The 18,039-nt window shown below is 38.2% G+C and overlaps 1 protein-coding gene across 2 annotated transcripts in view; it reads left to right on the top strand.

The window, feature by feature from the left end:
• Positions 1–1,375: 1,375 nt before the first annotated feature.
• YTHDC1 (YTH domain containing 1) overlaps positions 1,376–18,039 on the top strand; it is a 19,894-nt gene continuing 3,230 nt past the window's right edge. For both annotated transcript variants that reach the window (XM_009584513.1, XM_009584515.1), the window contains exons 1-15: positions 1,376–1,506; positions 3,755–3,856; positions 4,485–4,813; positions 4,946–5,300; positions 6,575–6,664; positions 7,166–7,219; positions 7,834–7,928; positions 9,844–9,952; positions 10,050–10,167; positions 11,245–11,329; positions 13,234–13,400; positions 15,937–16,019; positions 17,492–17,528; positions 17,621–17,660; positions 17,765–17,827. In XM_009584513.1, coding sequence (XP_009582808.1) covers positions 1,389–1,506; positions 3,755–3,856; positions 4,485–4,813; positions 4,946–5,300; positions 6,575–6,664; positions 7,166–7,219; positions 7,834–7,928; positions 9,844–9,952; positions 10,050–10,167; positions 11,245–11,329; positions 13,234–13,400; positions 15,937–16,019; positions 17,492–17,528; positions 17,621–17,660; positions 17,765–17,827 — 1,845 coding nt within the window. In that variant the 5' untranslated portion in view covers positions 1,376–1,388. The remainder of the gene's footprint in view (positions 1,507–3,754; positions 3,857–4,484; positions 4,814–4,945; positions 5,301–6,574; positions 6,665–7,165; positions 7,220–7,833; positions 7,929–9,843; positions 9,953–10,049; positions 10,168–11,244; positions 11,330–13,233; positions 13,401–15,936; positions 16,020–17,491; positions 17,529–17,620; positions 17,661–17,764; positions 17,828–18,039) is intronic.

The following is an 18,039-nucleotide window of genomic DNA, read 5'->3' as shown; positions in this document are numbered from 1 at the left end:
AACGCTCCCTGTTGTGCTCTAGGGTGCTGGAGGTGATGGGGCCATCGTGCCGTAGTGTGGTGCCCCGGCGGCACTGGGCTTAGGGCAAGGTGACTTGAGCAGCGGGAATAGGAGTAAGTTCGTGGGTCGTAACTTTAACATTATTGGTAGCGAGTTACTGCTGATTATCTTCTCGCAGAAAGTTTCTACTTTTCTTTTTTTCTGCTTGGATCCTTAGCCGTATTTTTTGCAGGATTTTCTGCCGAGGGACATAGTTACTTTAACAAGCAGAAGCTGACATTGGAATATTATTTTGGTGATTTTTGCTCGGCTTTTGGCAGTCAGTTATGCATTCTGGGCACTGTGGGTAATGAAGTTTGAATTAAAGGAATTGAACGTTTCCCGGGTAATGCATATTCACAACTTTTATAACTGCCTGTCACTGAAGCGGAAGCTAAAGTGATCTGCATGTGGTCTACGAGGTTATATGAGTCAGTCCTCACAAAATAGTCCATTTAAGAAATAAAACCAAAGTTTAGATGTAGAAGATTGCTGTTTGGTGGTTAGTGCAGGTAATAGCAGTGTTAAAGGTAAAGGATCACTGTGGTGTTGTGGTTTGGTTTACATTATTTTGGATTTCTATGGAATACATTTCATGTAAAGTTTTTTGCAGGATAGATGTCCATAAAATGTTTTTTGTCAGAGTGGTGAAAGTTTGCTGTCTCTATCATTTATTGTGAAATTACATCACATGGAAAATTCCCACTAGACTTTGTTAGAACTGATAAGTAAAATTATTTCTGGTGCTTGATTCTTAACGGTATTATTGTAAGACTGGTGGGATAGGCTAAGTGCAGGTTGTGTTGAAATAGATGTGAGCTGCCACCGTGGATGAGCAGTGAAATTGAAATGTTTACTGTTGTAATCTATAAATTTATACTGATACAATCATTTATCCAGATGAGCTTGAGTTTTTTTATTCTTTGGGTTTTTTGTTCTTTTTTTTTTAACCACTGACAGTGGTCAAGTCATGAGTAGCAGACAAGGAATGTTTTTATGTTTCGTATTTTAATTTGCTTTTAATTTTCTTTCCTATGAAAGGGATGATTCTAACTGAATAGTGGGTGTTAATGCGCATTTGTTTGTAACTGAACTTACTTCTACTGTAAATGTGACATTATTTTTATGCTCCTTTTGGAAGAGAAATACTGTTTTTGCTGCTTTAAAAAAGCGGAAATAAATCTTGCATACCCTTTTAGTTTGAAATCGCCTGGTTTTCTCTCCTCTGTTTGCCAAATGAGATTTTTTCTTGGACCCTTCCTTGAATAGATCTAACACTCATGGCCAGCAGAGGAAAAACAGCCTCCCCAGGTTACTTTCCTGCTGTTTCAGGTGAGTTAAATTTGTTCATGGAAGGATCCAACACACCCCAGAGTCAACAAAAGATGAGTTGCGGGAGAGCCCAGTTGGGAGTGTCTGTAATGAAAAGGACTCATTTGGACCTTCCCCCTTCAGCAGTGATGAACTGTAAGAAATCTGTCCTCTACCATTTTTATGTTTCTTTTTTTTGTGCTTTTCATGATGCTTATCTTGATCTGCCTGAGATAATTTAGCTCATCAGGTTGAACACTAACAGTGACAGTTCACTGAGTGGAATCATCTTGTAGAAATCAATTGAGCAGTATACCTGATGCAAGTGAGAGACGGGAACTGTGTGTTCAGACTGCTCTTTTTGCATCACCAGACTGCTAAATAAATTTGGAAATTCATTTTTAAATAAATCGGATAGATGTATCTACATAAGGGGGCTGGGGGGAACTCATCCTGCTCCTGTCTTTTGCGTACTTGTTCAAGGTTCCAACTATAAATCAGGCCCACCTAACCTGGAAGGGATTTATCAGAGGGTATGTGTCAGACTTGCTTATTCCATTAAATTTTCCTTATCTTCTCATTTCTTTTTGAACCAGCTGATACGTGAGTCTCTTAGCACCTCTGAATGCTATTGCAGTAGCTAGGTTAAATGTAGTTTACTCAAGTATGCTGTTGCCTCACCAAAACAGAAACAAAGCTAAGGTTCAATATGTATGATCTGAGATGGGTGATATGTTTAATATCCTAATCCTAGTGCACCTCTTCTTCATTAGTCTCCAGTAAACAAATCTGGTGCTCTGAACTTGCTTAATCTTCGGTGGGGAAGCAGAGTGCAAGCCAGGAAATTGCAGCCCATGTTTAGCAATTGCACAGCCATGAATCTGAGTCTTACATATCTCATCAGTAACAGCAAGAATATTGCTGTGGATGTATAGGTATCTACAATCATGAAGGGCTGTTCCCAAGAGAATTACGATGCAGCTTCGTGTTATATTTAAATGCCCTCTAACTGTAAACTGGCAGGGAAAGGCTTGGTCTCTCTGCACTGCTTCCTTTGCATCAGCCACAGCAATTGTGGAGTTCAGGGGCCATTTCTGCATTCCCCTAACACAGAAAATGTGGAGAAATGCCAGCAGAAAAGCTAGCACACATGCTGACTTCAGAATCAGTAGTATATAGTAGAGATACAATTATAATACTAACTTTTTTTCTGGTGTGGATTATGTCTTTTTTTAATATCAAGCTGTAAAACTTCTTTTGTGGCGCAGCTCAAGATTTTGAGATAGACAAGTTGCCAAAATCGGGAGGACTTCGTTTGGTGCCTTACCCCGATTTCATCCAGTACAGAAGTCCTTATCTGCTGCTTTATAACATTGTACAATGCATCTTCTACAGACACTGCCAATTAGTTGAGTCCTTGCAGTTCACTCTGCTTTCTTTTTCCTGAACACAGAAAATAGAATCAATCATCGTAATATAAAATGGAAAGAGCTAAGAATTCCATCGTTTAGGAAAAGAAATATGAGATTCCAAAATTAATACCTTTTCTATTCTTTTTCCCTTTACATGCTTAGGCTTAGTTCACTCTTACTTTTAAAGTGCTTGGAATATAGATCTGCTGTCTTAAAGCTGGTGAATCCTCCTTCTGCCAGAATCACCATACATCCCCTTCGGTTTCAAGCAAAGTGAAACAGAGTCGGAAACAGTGACAAATTTTAAAATTTGTGTGACCAAGTGCGGTCGTTTACTGCTTCTAGCATGAATTTTCTTAAACTTATGCCCTTTTAATCAAGGTGAATTAGTTGTAGCATTTTTTTTCGGAGCAGCTCAGAATTAATTATGCAGAAAATCAGTCCTACTTTCCCCTTTTTCAGTGGGGTGACCTAGCTTATGTTCTTGTTGTTAACTTGTCCTGTTGCGTTTTTTCTACTTGTAGGTGAACCACAAAATTCACCCTCCTAATACAGCAACGACAACAAAAACAGCGGCACAGGAGGGGAGATAATTTAAGGTGCAAGTTCTTCAGGATTTTGAGGAGAGAGGTCCCTCCTCTTTGCTTACGGCACTTAGACTATCTCTCAGTCTCCTTTTCTGAAATTTTGTACAGGCTTTTTTGTTAAGCTTTCATTTGTAGGTCAGCTTTCCTGCAAAGCTTGTGTGATATGTGGAGCCAACCTGGACCTTATTCAGAGGCCTAAATGCGTCTGTGATGCATTCTTTTATTGGCTGTGCTTGATCCTTCCAACTGAAATTGTGGAAATAAATCCAGAAGACATTAGTTTTTGCCTTGTGGCAGATCTGTAACCTTAAAGGAAATGTTTGGGTTTGTAAATACTAGTACTACTGTAGTTTACGTATCCAGACTTTTTATAGGTGTTTTTAACTTTTTTTTTTTTGTTTTCAGATGGTGAACTGAACGTTCTGGATGACATTTTGACTGATGCTCCTGACCAAGATGATGAGTTGTATAACCCTGACAGCGAGCAAGATAAAAGTGAGAAAAAGGGTAGGTGACTTTGGTAGTGGATATCCTGCAGGAACGTAAATGGTAAAAAACATCTTTCTTATTAGGGTTGAAGTCTTTGAAGTAGTGATTCTTATAACCTCATTCAAAGAGTGAAAGAATTCCAAAAGTCATTATTTCACGGACATCTGCTTTTTCACCTGACCTTCCAAGCAAACAGTTAACTAGGTTTCCTTTTGTCTCAAAAGCAATTGCTGAATCTGGCTTGTTGTGAATTCATTTGCTGTTAGAAAATGATTGTCCTTTTTGATTCGATGAAGTGAAATGGAAATGGAGCAAGGGGGTCCCAAAGTCTGGTTCCAGCTCAGTTCTTGATTTGGCAAATCCCATAAGCATTTAATTTAGCATTCCCATGTATAAAATTTAGAAAACACCTGCCAAAGCCTAAAGGATTGCTCTTTTAAAGTAAAAAAGTAAAAAAACCATATTTTTAGAACACGAGCTGTTCCTAACAAGCAGTTTTGAGTGTTGTTGCAAAGCCTACAACTGGAAGATGCTACCTATGACTGCAACAGGGGAATTATCCAAAGAAGAGAAAGTAGATGCCTCTGCACAGTTTTTGGTTTGATATATAAAATAACATTGAACTTGATATCTCTTTCTATTTAAGGATCAAAAAGAAAAACTGACAGGATGGAAAACGCTGAAAGCAAGAGACAGAAACCTTCTGTGCATTCATCTAGGCAGATGATGCCAAAGCCTCCTAGTTCATCAGTTAGCAATAACAAGAGAATAGTGAGTACGAAAGGAAAACCAGTATCAGAATACAAGAATGAGGAGTATCAGAGGTCTGATAGAAACAAGCGCCCAGATGGTGATCGAAAGATGCGCATGTCGAGCAGTTCGAGGGAACCTTATAAAGGACAACCAGAAAAAACTTGCATGAGGAAGAGGGATATTGACAGAAGGGCCAAGTCTTCTACACCAGATGGTTCAGAGGTATTAAATATTCTTGCTGCCTTATAAATAAAGCAATTACATGAGACCTTTATAAGGCACATTCTCTTAGGACTGTGTGTGCATCCTGACAATGTAATATGACTGCTGATTCATTTTTTCTTTAAACATCAGAGAATCAGGCATGATGTGGATAGAAGACCAAGCAGATCCAGCCATTCTTCTAAAGAAGAGGTGAACTCTGAGGAATATTGTTCAGATCACGAGACTGGCAGTAGTGGTTCCTCTGAACAAGGCAATACAGAAAATGAGGAGGAAGGAATGGAAGAAGAGGAAGATGATGAAGGGGAGGAGGACGAAGAGGTGGAAGAAGATGGGGAGGAGGATGAAGAAGAGTATGAACAGGATGAGAGAGATCAGAAGGAAGGAAATGACTATGACACACGAAGTGAAGCCAGCGATTCTGATTCTGAATCTGCCTCTTTCACAGATGGGTCAGTCAGATCTGGGACTGGTTCAGATGCATCAGGTAGGTAACATCTATCATGCTGATCTGAAATACCTTGCCTTTGAAAGTTTGGCTGCTTTTAAAAATAACCACTTCCCAGCTATGTCAAAAGTAAGCCTTAGTAGCACAAGTCAGTAAGATGTTAATTATGAAATACCATAGGCAAGGAAAAAGTGTACTGGAAAGTGGTATTTCCTTACACCAAAACTTATGGATATCAGGATTACCGTGCTGTTGTTGATTGCTTTGGCCTTGCTGTTCAATGCTTTGAAACATTAGAATTAGTATTTTCTTAGGTATCTAATGGCTTAGTTTCCCATACGATTCACTTTATGTTGGTGGTGTATTCATCTAGATGTGTGACCAGGTAGACTGGTGTAGTAAAAGCACCATCTCCCCAGGGAAGGATAGTTAAATCTTAAATAGTGGCTGCCTTTAGCATAGGAAATCTAAACCTAAGTTGAAATGATTAGCTGTTAGGGCAAACATAGAAAGAGATAAGTGTTTTAAGCAGAAACTAGAAACAAATGCTTCACAGTTGTATATTATAACTGGTCCTAACTTACAGATGTGAAGTGTTAATGACATAAATACTTTCGATTTTGGCTGGTTTTTTCTTTGTGTGGGTTTTTTTTGTTTTGTTTTTTTTAAGACAGCAGCTTGCAATCCTGTTAAGATTCCTCTCGTGTATCTTCCTTGACTGAAGTCTCCATAGGTGGTCATCCTGCTTAACATAATGCCTTTTTTGGCTCAGCTCTGCTGTTTGGAATTAGAGAACAGAAAGGTGTAACCTAAAGACAAATGAAGCTGTAATTACTGTTCTAAAAAGCTCCGTAGTATAACGTAACACTTTTAAGAGTGGAAATAATTGCCTGTGTGCCACAGTGTTTTGTTTTCATACCTCTTCACATTTCGTTGAGCTCTGAGCGAATGGGCCCATATCACTATCGCAGCACAGTTTGTGCTCTGTGTTGCAAATTTGGCTGAAGGGTGGAGAGAAGAGCTAAACCACCTTTAATAAAACACCTAGGAGATAAATTCTGTCTCTAAACTTTGCACAGAATTACTAGGTTTGTGGCATTTGCCTTCCTTTTGTGAATGAAAAGCTTGAGTAATTAGCATTTGTTTCTTTTGTGCGTGATAGTTTTGGGGCAGCAACCGAAATTTTCACGTGCAACCAAATGCTAACTTCACTGTTACAGATGTTATTTTCCTGTCTCAGTACTTTTTATCTCAGTTTTGCCTGCCACTTCATGTTTAAAATACTGCTTTTATTTGTTATGGGATTTTTTTAGATGAGAAAAAGAAGGAGAGGAAGAGAGCTAGAGGTATCTCTCCGATTGTTTTTGACAGAAGTGGAAGTTCTGCATCAGAATCGTATGCAGGTATTCTTTCCTTTTATTGCTTGTCATCCTGACTTGCATCAAATCTTAATGTGTAATCTAAAATAAATGTAACAGGCTGTAGAGTTTTATGGGGTATGTAGCTTTGTATAATTTGGTATTGACTTCTGGCATGTTGTGTGTGGATACCTTTGGGGGGAAGTAGGCTTTCTTGTTACTTTAATGCTATTCTGTTGCTTAAGTGGAATTTTCACTTTTTTTTTTAAACTTGGAAGATGATGATTCAGTGACTAGTTTTCTGAGTAGGAAATTGTTCAAATACTATTTTAAAAAAACAAACCCAAACCAAACAACCCAAAAACAAAACCAAAAAAAACCAAAACAAAACACTCGTGCACATTGAATAGTATTTTTTGTGTGTGTGGGTGCGCGCCAGAAAGCATAATTTGTCATGAATGAAAATTGTATGTGACAAGGCTGTAGAAATTGTATATTATCTCTATTAAGGCTCAATCTGAACAAATGTACTTTGGCTAAACACAGGTTCAGAAAAGAAGCATGAGAAATTATCATCTTCCGTTCGTGCTGTCCAAAAAGGTATCATTTAAATTTGAATTTTTAATGCATGCCCCATAGCAAGCCATTGTCTCTGTTCATTAAATTACCTGTGAGTAGTAATGTTCCGATATAAATCAGTTTGAGCGCATAATTGTTCTGAGCATAACAAGTGAATCTTGAGCTATTTTTGCATGTGTTGAGAGCGATATGCAAAAAGTTCAGTTGCTTTGCTCCTTGCAGAGGCGGCAAAGCAAAAAATGAAGTGCTTACATCTGAAAAGAGGAACATTTCAGTGTTCTCTATTGGACAATTTGTGCTGTTACGAATGTTTCCCAGTATTTATCCAAAGATTCTTAAGCAAGGAAATAAGTCCTGTATATCGGAACATCACTGAATCATGCTGATTTTATTTTATTTTTTCTTTACCTGAATATCTAAGTTTTCGTTTTAATTTGGTTTTCCCTGGCATTTTGTGCTCTACAGCTTAGACTTCAAGTTTCAAGTTGGGTGGTTGACTGTGATAATACATAGGTAGGAACTGGGTGGGATACAGTGTATTTTGAAGGAAACAAACAACTATCTACACTCAGAGCAACGTTTTTGACAACTGTAAATATTTACAGTTCAGCTTATTTGACACTTTGTTTTTTCAGACCAAACAAGTAAACTTAAATACATTCTCCAAGATGCAAGATTCTTTCTCATCAAGAGTAATAACCATGAAAACGTATCACTTGCTAAAGCAAAGGTATGTTGAATTTTCTTCAAACTGATCATTTTGTCTATTTTCAAACATGCCCACCTTTCTATAGAAAAGCGTATAGATAGATGCATTCTTTTCTCCATCACTCAGATCTTGGTAGAGGCAAGGATGAAAGCTACTGCTCCTTGGTTCTTCAAGGGTAGCTATTCTGCTTCTGCTGTAACCTAGAAAAGTTTCTAGACCATCAGTCATTTATCTTGATAAGAGTAGGGTTAAAAAGGGGCCTCAAGGTCTGTTTGATAACGTCCTAAGCCAGCCTCCATTGGGAATGCTGTGATGGTATTTTCTCCCTTTCATCAGCACCTGTGTTCATATCGCTGTACTGTGAGGAGGTTCAGAAGGTTGTTTGGGCTTTCATCTAATGCTATAAAAGTAATTTTTTTCAGTTGATTCGGGGATCTGAAGCCTTATTGCAGAAATGTATGCCTGGCAGTGCTAATGTAAGGGAGTTCTTTGGGAGGGATTCCACTGCACTGGACTTCAGCTGCTGAGGAATGGCACTGGGCCACTCTGGTGGTTTTGTATTTGCATGTGTTATTTGGAACATCTTACAGAGAAAATAGCTGATTTGCTGTTACACAGTATACACAGAGTACGTGATTCTGTTAATGAAGATTTTCTAAAATAGAATAGCATTAAAACAATTAAATGAACCTTAAAATTCCTGGGCAGGTTTGGCTCCCCCCATCAGCTTTGGGTTTGATCTGTGCGGTGAACACTATTCTGACTGGTGTTTGCTTTAGCTTTTTAGAGGAATATATCCTTTCTGTGCCCCGTCCACACTTGGGGCAACAGTATCCTTGTTCCTAAACTTCTTGGAGTGGATGCTTTGTCTCTCAGTGTATAGGCATCAGTGCTTTGCCACTGCATTTCCATGATGATACTGGCTTTTGTGGTGCCAATGCAGTAAGTTGTTCTAGTTCACAGAAGGGCTTCACAAGCAGCCTGAAGCAATATACATCTGACTGAAAGCTAGTAAAAAACCCAAATAGTTCTCTGATAGCTCTAATGAATTGTCTGATCAGGCAAGCAATAATCTGAGCACAGAGTAGGACATGAGAACATATCTTCAGTAAAAAAGGAAGGGGAGGAACATTTTCTTTGGTAGATCCTAGATCATATCCTGACGCTGAAGTTTGAACATATAAAACCAGCATAAGCTTCTCCTCTGAGTTGCCCAGAGAATGGACTGGTGAGCTGAACTTGCTGAAAAGTAATACAGCAAACTGGTATTCTATAGCTCAGCTGGCTTGGTACCTTAAAACAGATTGGGTTTTATTGCGCATGGCTACACAATGGCTTATGAAAGGGAAAACGTAGGAATTACTAGGTGGGGATGTGGGAGGCTGAACAAACTGTTTTGACTTGTCTTGACAATTTAAAATGTTGGTCTGGTGTCTTTCATGTTTCTGGCCTTTCACTAAAAGAGTTTTAAAGTCTGCAAGCTATCGTCAACACATTTGTCATACTAAGAAGGTTACTGAAGTCTACCTGCCCACCTTTCAGTAGATGCTACTGGTTTTTCATAATTTGTGTATTACAGAATACATGAACTCTCAAAGTCACTTAAAACATACATTAAAAATACTAAAGGCAAAGGTTTTCATATATATGTCCATCATTATAATTACAAATGAAACCTTATAGATGGTCTAAATGCATCTGCGGTGTTCAAAAAAAGATTGAAAAGCCAATGTTTTAAAAGTTTTATCATGGGGCAGGCTAAAAATATTTTCTGAAGGAACTGAATTTAGCAATACCTTTCTCTTTCCATTATGTTCTATCCCAGAACACTAGTTTGGTCTTGTTTTCCTCATCTGCACTATATACTTCTGTTAGCTAAATCACTTGAGATGAACACTTATATTTTGGTGGTGGGGTGGGGGTTGTTTTGTTTTAGGGAGTATGGTCAACACTTCCAGTGAATGAAAAGAAGCTTAATGCTGCATTTAGATCAGCGAGGAGTGTTATTTTGATATTTTCTGTAAGAGAGAGTGGCAAATTCCAAGGTAAGGGAAAGTGAGCTATTAAGGTAAGTGAAAGTGAGTTTTATGCGCAATAGCTTTTCTGTTGTGTCTTTGTTACAATTCATGTGAAATCCTCTAGGATTTGCAAGATTGTCTTCAGAGTCCCATCATGGAGGATCACCGATACACTGGGTGCTGCCTGCAGGAATGAATGCAAAAATGTTGGGAGGTGTCTTTAAAATTGACTGGATTTGCAGGTAAACAATTGTTCATTTATGTTGCTGTTTAGTAATGACGCATCGTAATACCATTTCTGTGTATTACTCAAGTGCTGACAGCATCCTTTTGAAAACTCGATTCAACCGGAGGTCTGTCCTCCAATTTCCCCAAATCCATGCCTCCATGTTACTGAGTTTGGGACTCAGGTCTGTACCTGACGTGCACTATAGAAAATATATTTTTTTTTTTTTTTATGTAGACAATTAACACTTGATTGTGTTCCTTCACTGATCTCTTGCACTGAAACCAGAAAACTGTATTCTGAAATCTTTGAATAAAAACAACTGCTCACTTGAATAGACAGCTGTGGATAAAAGGAAGAAAATCCTGTAAGGACAGATCTGTCTTCATCTGACATCTTGGCATCTGACTGAACAAAGAAAATGCTACTGCTCTAAAATAACATATGAATTAGTACAGATATTTTGCATAATGTATAGATCGTGAGCAGTATGTTCATTGATTTAACTGAGTATGTCTTACAGAAAAGGTTTTAAACCTCTCTTAAGAAAAAGAGCTATATCAGTCCTGTGATATATATTGCATGGTTGCAGAAGCACTTTGGGCTGCCAGAAAGACTAAATACAGGGAAGGTGAGACTTTGAATTAGAGAAAAATCTAGGTCAGAAAGGTCCTCTGGAAGTTACTATCTTCCACCTCCAGCTCAAAGCGGTTCTAGCTTCATAGTTAGGTCAGATGCTCAGGGATTTATTTCAGTAGATACCATGAGCTACCACCTCACGTGGAGACAGGTCAGCATATTCAGATGGTGAGATAATAAGCAAGCACAATCTCGATATTGTACAAAGACCAAAAAAAAAGTCTTTAATAAGATAGGCTGTCATGGTATGGACTATACTAGTTAATATTGGAATAAGTCAAAGTGAAATCTTCAGTTACTAATACTTAATATGTACTAATACATTCATTCAGACACCTGACAGCACAAAGGGTAACAGGATTATTTTGTATGTAATGTCCTGCTGTATGCATTTTTAAATTTTCTTTACAAAAAACAGAGGCAAAACTATAAATGATGCCACTTGCACATTTAGGCGTGAATTGCCGTTCACTAAGTCTGCTCACCTGACCAATCCTTGGAACGAACATAAGCCAGTAAAGATTGGACGCGATGGACAGGTTTGTTAATTTTTTTTTTTTCTATAACCCACATCTTCTAGTGCTTGCTTTCAGCTGTGTATGTACAGAAGATTTGGCATATTTTTAGATCAGTTGTTAACTTGCAGTAGAGTACTGTGACAAAGGCACTCGGCTTATTTCTAATGTTGTTGCAGAAGAAGGAAACAGAAAACAATACGGTGCCAATTCTGTTGTCATCTTTGTGATAAAACAGTGTTTGATGCTTCAAAACTAAGTGATATTTTGGATTTGAAATGTAATGTGCCTTGCATTGTACGGTGTGCAAACCTATATAGCATCAGTTTTTAAGGACAAGTTCTGGTGTTTCCAGCTGTGTTCTGCATTGCATTTTATGTGCTGTATTGCTTAGGGCATAGACTCTACCATTATAGAGTATATGCTAAGAAAATTTTAACTGGGGTGGCTCTTCGTCTTGTCAGACATATCAGAGTGCAGGTGTGTGGCTGCTGTCATCAAGTCACCCAGCCTTGACTAAAATAATGGGTTCTGCTTTCTTAGGGCAAGGTGGGAGTTGCGTAGTCCCCATACTGTATGGAAAATGTAGACTATGTGCGTTATTTTGCCCATAGACACGTTCACTTTGTTGGGTAGCGCAAGTAAAACAATATTTTCAGTCTTGTTTTTAATGTAGTGTGAACTTACAAAAAGAAAAAAAAAGATTTCAGTTAACATTGTTTCTGTTAAATGGTCAAGGAAATAAATTTTTTAGTATTTTGTCCACTTCACTATAGAGTTGCAGTGTGGACATGGATTTCATCTTTTTTCATAAAATTGCTGTATTGTTAGGTGCTGGGCAAGCATTGTCTGATGCTTGCTCTCCTTGCTTTTCAACTCGGGTTATTTCCTGAAGTGATTGTCATTTATCCATTTACATTTTGTGTAACCCTGAACGGATCTCTCTTCTGAGGACATGTACACTGAGCTTCTTGCATTTACGACACCCTTTGGGAAGGCGTTCCGCAGGCCTGCTAGTCACCAGGTTGAAGAAGCATTTTTTTGGATTGTTTTGCACCCGGCTCCTGCTTAGCTTCATTTGATGGCCCTGAGTTCTTGTACCAGAAAAGGGAGTCAACAAATTGATCTCTGTCCCTCTGTCTTCCAAACAATTCGTGGTGTCGGACACTCCAATTCTATCTACTTTGTCCCCCATACCCCACATATTCCTCTTTTTATTCTAGGCTGGAACCTGACCTGCTCAGTCATTGCATGTAGGAATTGTTGCATTCATTCAGTTATCCTTGGTGCCTTGCTTTGAAGCTTTTCCATTTCTACTGTCCCCCTGTTTTTTGAGATGAAGGGGTCAGAACTCCAGCCAGTATTTAAGGTGTGGGTGGAACATGGACTTCCAATGTGGTATAATGACATTCTCATTCTATGTTCCTTTCCTAATAATCCTGAACACACGATTTGCTTGTTTTGACCGCTGTCAAGCATTGAGCTGGTATTTTCATGGACCTGTCTATCATACACTGAAGACCTCACTTTTGAGTGGTAATAGTCAACTTCGTCAGGCCATGGCTTTATATGTGAAGCTGGGATGGATTTTTTTTCCTACGTGTGTCACTTTTCTCTCTGTAATAGGTGATCATTTTCTTTGTGATGAAAAACAGTCCTCTGATTTTGTAGCAAAACAGTGATGTGGCCTGTATGTCTCATGGGAAGATATGGTTGCCCCAAGTGTTGGACTAGTTTATGAAAATTCTAAGTAGTGCCTAAAGAGTGAAAGGTAATGTAAGTGAATTTTGCTCTGTCTCAAGTGATACTGAAATCTCTTTGAAGTGTCTTTTTTTTTTTTTTTTTTTTAATGTATGTTGTCAGTATATTTGGAGAGAGTTTCATTTTTTCAGTTTATAAACCACTACTGAACTTCTAACTAATTCTAGGAAATTGAGCCGGAATGTGGAACCCAACTTTGTCTTCTCTTCCCTCCTGATGAAAGTATTGACTTGTATCAAGTCATTCATAAAATGAGGCACAAGAGAAGAATGCACTCACAACCCCGATCAAGAGGACGCCCATCCCGTCGAGACCCCGTTCGGGACGTGGGAAGGTTAGAAACGTTCTTTGGACTGATAATAGGCACATGTATCAGAATAACGTGATGGAGGAATATGATTCGTCAAAGCTTTCCCTGCGATAAAGAAGAGAGAAAATCCTCAAATCAAGCTGCATGGACAAGTTTGTGGCTTCATTGAGGATTTCGCATGGTTCCCCGGTCTGTCATTTTTCAAGAGGAAAATGGGGATCTTTGCTTTTGCAGAAAAAAAGCTCTTAAAGTGCTGTCTAGTTTAGACTAGATCATTTATTGAGATAACGCAACGTGTAATGCTAGCTGTAGGTAAGCTTGGCTTGATTATGAGCAGGCTAGATGGAGAGAAGGAAATATTTATATGCCAAAAATGTGTTAATATCTTGTAAAAGCCTTTTCTTTCAGGTGTGTCTCTGGATAAACCTTATCAAATATGGGACTTTTATAAGGATCACTTAGAATTTTGCAGAAGATGCCGCCTCATTTTGAGGATAAAATATTTAAGTTATTTTGATATTCAAGAGGAGCATTATTGGGACTGTTTCAAATTGTGTCACCGTGATGTGTTAACCCCATTGCCAAATATTCTCTAACATGTAACCACTGAATTCACACATCTTGCTGAGCTTCTGAAAACAGTAGGTTCTTTCCAAAAGGGATCAAGTGGCCCTTGGAGACCCGGCAACAAACCAAAAAGAATGGCTGTTGCTGTGTCTGTATATACAACCTTTCCAGATGCTGGCAGTACCTGTGGACTTAAAGTATTTTTAGAGGATCGACATGGTTATTGATCACTGCTATATGAACTTAACATCATTTTCCAGAAAAAAGGGGGTATAACTTGTTACAGAATTGGAGAAGTCTTTGCAAAGAACTGAGATTAGCCCTTCTGCCAAACACCTTTTCCCCGTGTAGCCACTTTGCATACAGACTGATGTATGGTTTGGGCTGAAACCTTTGGTTAAGTTTCCTCTGTGGAAACATCCTGTGGTAGGTACAGATACCCAACAAGAGTCCCCATTTCCTTGAGCTTAAAAAAAGGACACTGTAACGAGTAGGTAGGAGGAAACCTGGCAGCGCCCCCCTATTTTTGGCTTTAAAGGACTGAACACCAAGATGGCTTTTGAAGTTAAGCTAAGAGGTTTCCAGTGCAATAAAGTATATACAAGTGAAGGTTTTGCAATGGACTGCAAACTATACATATAACACCACCACACCTTCTCAAGCCTGCCAGGGCCTCCATTTATGTATGTGGCTTACAGCTTAAAGTCAGTAGTTGGACTACTATATGAACTGTTTCTATCATATTTTATACCGGTCGTAAATGCACTCTCAAAACTACAAGAAAGCGGTATGTTTATTCTTTACACCAGCTTTTATTTTCCTTGATCTGATTTTGCTGTAGATGCAACTGCTTTGGTTTTTGGGCTTTTTGCTCATAGTAAAGAATCTGCTTTCATTTTAAAAAGCTTAGTAACTGGGTATGGTGGGCTTTAAAGACTGAAGTTGGGAAGGGGGAGGAGAAATGACTCTTTATAAAACTAAAAGCTACATGAGCTTGTTACTCAGTGAGCAAGTTGCACAGCAATTAAGCGATTTAAGAAAGTGTTAATTTCTTGTCTTGTCATAAGGAATTATGTTGCTGGGGTGGGGGGGAAGGGAATGGATTTGTAGCTGCTTTGTGTTTAGAAACACTGTTATGTTAGCGTTGGAGTCTCCCATTAATGTTGATGTACCTTGATGGAGCAAAATTAGCAGCCAGTTTTCAGTTCTTTATTAAACATAACAGCGATTGGAATGTAACTGTTTTATAATCAAACTTCCTCCCTGAGAGCGAAGTTCTTGAAGATAACATCTCTTACATAAAAAAAGCTGTTTGTATAGAAAGGAGCCCCGATTATTTTAATTATTAGGAAACTTAAGCATTCTTAAAGTTTCTGTAAAAGGCACCGATGCATTGCTGGTAAATTGCTTAGAACAGAAATTGTTGGAAATAATATCATTGGCCTACCCAGTTAGAAAAGCTACAGTGAAAGAAGCAAATTCACAAAGCATGCACAGTTTTATTTATGAATGTTATGGAAATAGACCTTTTATAGAATTCTTTACCCCATAGCTAGCAAATACAGCAATGTCCATGTCTTCTGACTGTAATGATATGTTTTGCCATCTATTTTCACTGTATTTAGTTCTGTAAATTCTTTTGTTATCCAATAGGTTGTTTCAAAATGTAATGTGGAAAGTGTAATGTTAAAGCCTAAATCTGAGTTTGTTTTAGACAAATTTGTTACCCTTTATTTGGTACGAAGGTACAGTTGGGTAGAGTTCCTTCCTTAACTACCAAAGCTCCTGTAGCCAGAAAGTGGAGAGTATTTAATCAGTCTGTTGTTCCTGATTATTTGAGTTCAAATTTAAAGCTGTAGAACATTTTGAAGCAGATGGAATTCAGAATGATTAAATTGAGATCCTGGGCAGCTCAAGCTATTCCTGTGAGGTATTCTGCTGTGACGAATGCTCCAAGCAACCTTGTTTAATCTCTGATATCTAATTTGTGTAGGCGTCGACCAGAAGATTATGATATTCATAACAGCAGAAAGAAACCAAGGATTGACTATCCCCCTGAGTTTCACCAAAGACCAGGTTAATATCTTACTATGAAGATTTGTGTGCACCAATTCACAAGTGTTTTCTCTTTTAGTGTATCCTCATTTAGTTCAAAAGTAAAATATTGATATGACTGGGATATAAAAATGTCCCAAGTGCTGCCTGCTGGTTTAACCCACCTCTAGCAGAAGTCAGTGACACTGTTTCACTGGTTTGAGAGAGCGAGCTGAGTTAATCTAGGTTGAGCTGTTTTAAGAGCCTCAGAATTGTGTACATTGTTGTGAATGATCCTCTCAAGCGCTTTGCTAATACGAGGAGTTGAAATGCCTGATGGGCACAAGAATTGGTTTGACCTACTTGTCAGTGCATTGATCGTCAAATTAAAACATTTATCAGAAATTTTCAACTGGGAGAGTCAGCTGCGATTACCTGACTAGCAGCCTGTGTTTAGAAATGACGGTAGACATTTGGTTATGTTTTCAGAGAAAATTTTTTTACAAGCTTGACATGAGGAAGGGAGGGGAAGTTTCACTGCATTTTACAAGAGGGTCTAATAATGAGTTTGGGAAAGGAATTTTGTTGTTCTCCACAAAGAAATGTTTGCAGCAGTAATGCAGCTGCATTGGTACTGGTACTATTGCAGATTTTTTTTTTTTCTTCAGAAAGCAATTATTAAGAAATTGTCACTTTTAATCTACTGAATCTTGCTGCACTGCTATTAGAAATACGTATTCCGTTATTTCAGTAGTAGATTTCAAAATCTTTCTTAAGAACCTTCCTTTATCTGTCCAGCTTGACTGCAAAGCCTGTATTCTTTGATGCAAAAAGAGAGTTGTTGCTGCTCCCTGGCTTTCCAAGACCATTGTTTAGAGTACAGAACAAAACTTTTTAAAATAATGAAGCTGGGAAGCATTATTTTATTAGCATAAGCATGCCTGGTGGTTTGCATCATTTTTTACTGAGCTCTTTAAAGTTTACTTCCTGGGATTTACTGAAGCTGTAACAATTCTTTGCCCTGTGGGGCTTTTCCAGATGTTTTTTAGGTTGTTGTTAATTTTCTATGGAACACTGTATCCAAAACCTATTAGGAAATCAGCCTTAAGAGTTGTCCAGATGAACACATTCTGCTGAATACACGGTTAATAAGTAGTAACAGCCATATGCTGACTGCCAAGGGACAGTGCCGTTCAAACTTGCGGGCATTCCCAATTTGACTATAATTCAAGTCTTTATTTGCACAGATACCTTCTTGCATATTTGTTTGTGCTGTGTGCAAGTTCCTATGGGTATATCTGTATCATTTTTTTGTTACTGCACTATACTATTTTTCTGTACTGTCTACAAGAAGTTGTAAGTTTTTGAGAGTTATTTTGAAAGTGAGGGTAATGGCAGGTAGACACAACTTTATAGCTGGCACAAAATGAAAGGACATTTTCTAATGAGTATATTTTTTAAGACTGTTATCGTGAGATGGTAAATTGAATTAATACTGCTTGATGTTCGAACAGGGTATATAAAGGATCCCAGATATCCCGAAGTAGACAGGTAAGGTGTGTTCATGTTATTCATTTTATGCCCTGGTAACTTGTCTGTATGGATAAATTGGATTTAGTTCTACAAATTTTTATTCCCAACAGACGATTTTCAGGAGTTCGACGAGATGTATTTTTAAATGGGGTAAGTTGGTGCATGCAGACCTTTGGGGAACTTTTTATATTCAGCTTTCAGCGCTTCCAAAGAACGCTCATCACAAATGTTAATATTACTGTCTTTCATTTTAGTCCTACAATGATTACGTGAGGGAATTCCACAACATGGGACCACCACCACCATGGCAAGGAATGGTTTGTGTCTTGTTGAATTCAATTTTTCTCTGTAGAATATGGCTTTTTTTGTTCCTCTTTAGAAGAGCCTAGCACATTTGATGTGCGCTCAACTCTTGCCTTTTCCTAAAATATATCTTTGCTGTAACTGTAAAATTTTTAGGGGAAAAATTATTTATATCAATTATTTTGTAATTTACTTAGCTCTTGGCAATAGTCCAGCATTCTAATAA

Source organism: Fulmarus glacialis, unplaced genomic scaffold (assembly GCF_000690835.1).
Source record: "Fulmarus glacialis isolate BGI_N327 unplaced genomic scaffold, ASM69083v1 scaffold6159, whole genome shotgun sequence".
Classification (NCBI taxonomy): Eukaryota; Metazoa; Chordata; class Aves; order Procellariiformes; family Procellariidae; genus Fulmarus; species Fulmarus glacialis.
This window is presented reverse-complemented; position numbering and strand designations above follow the sequence as displayed.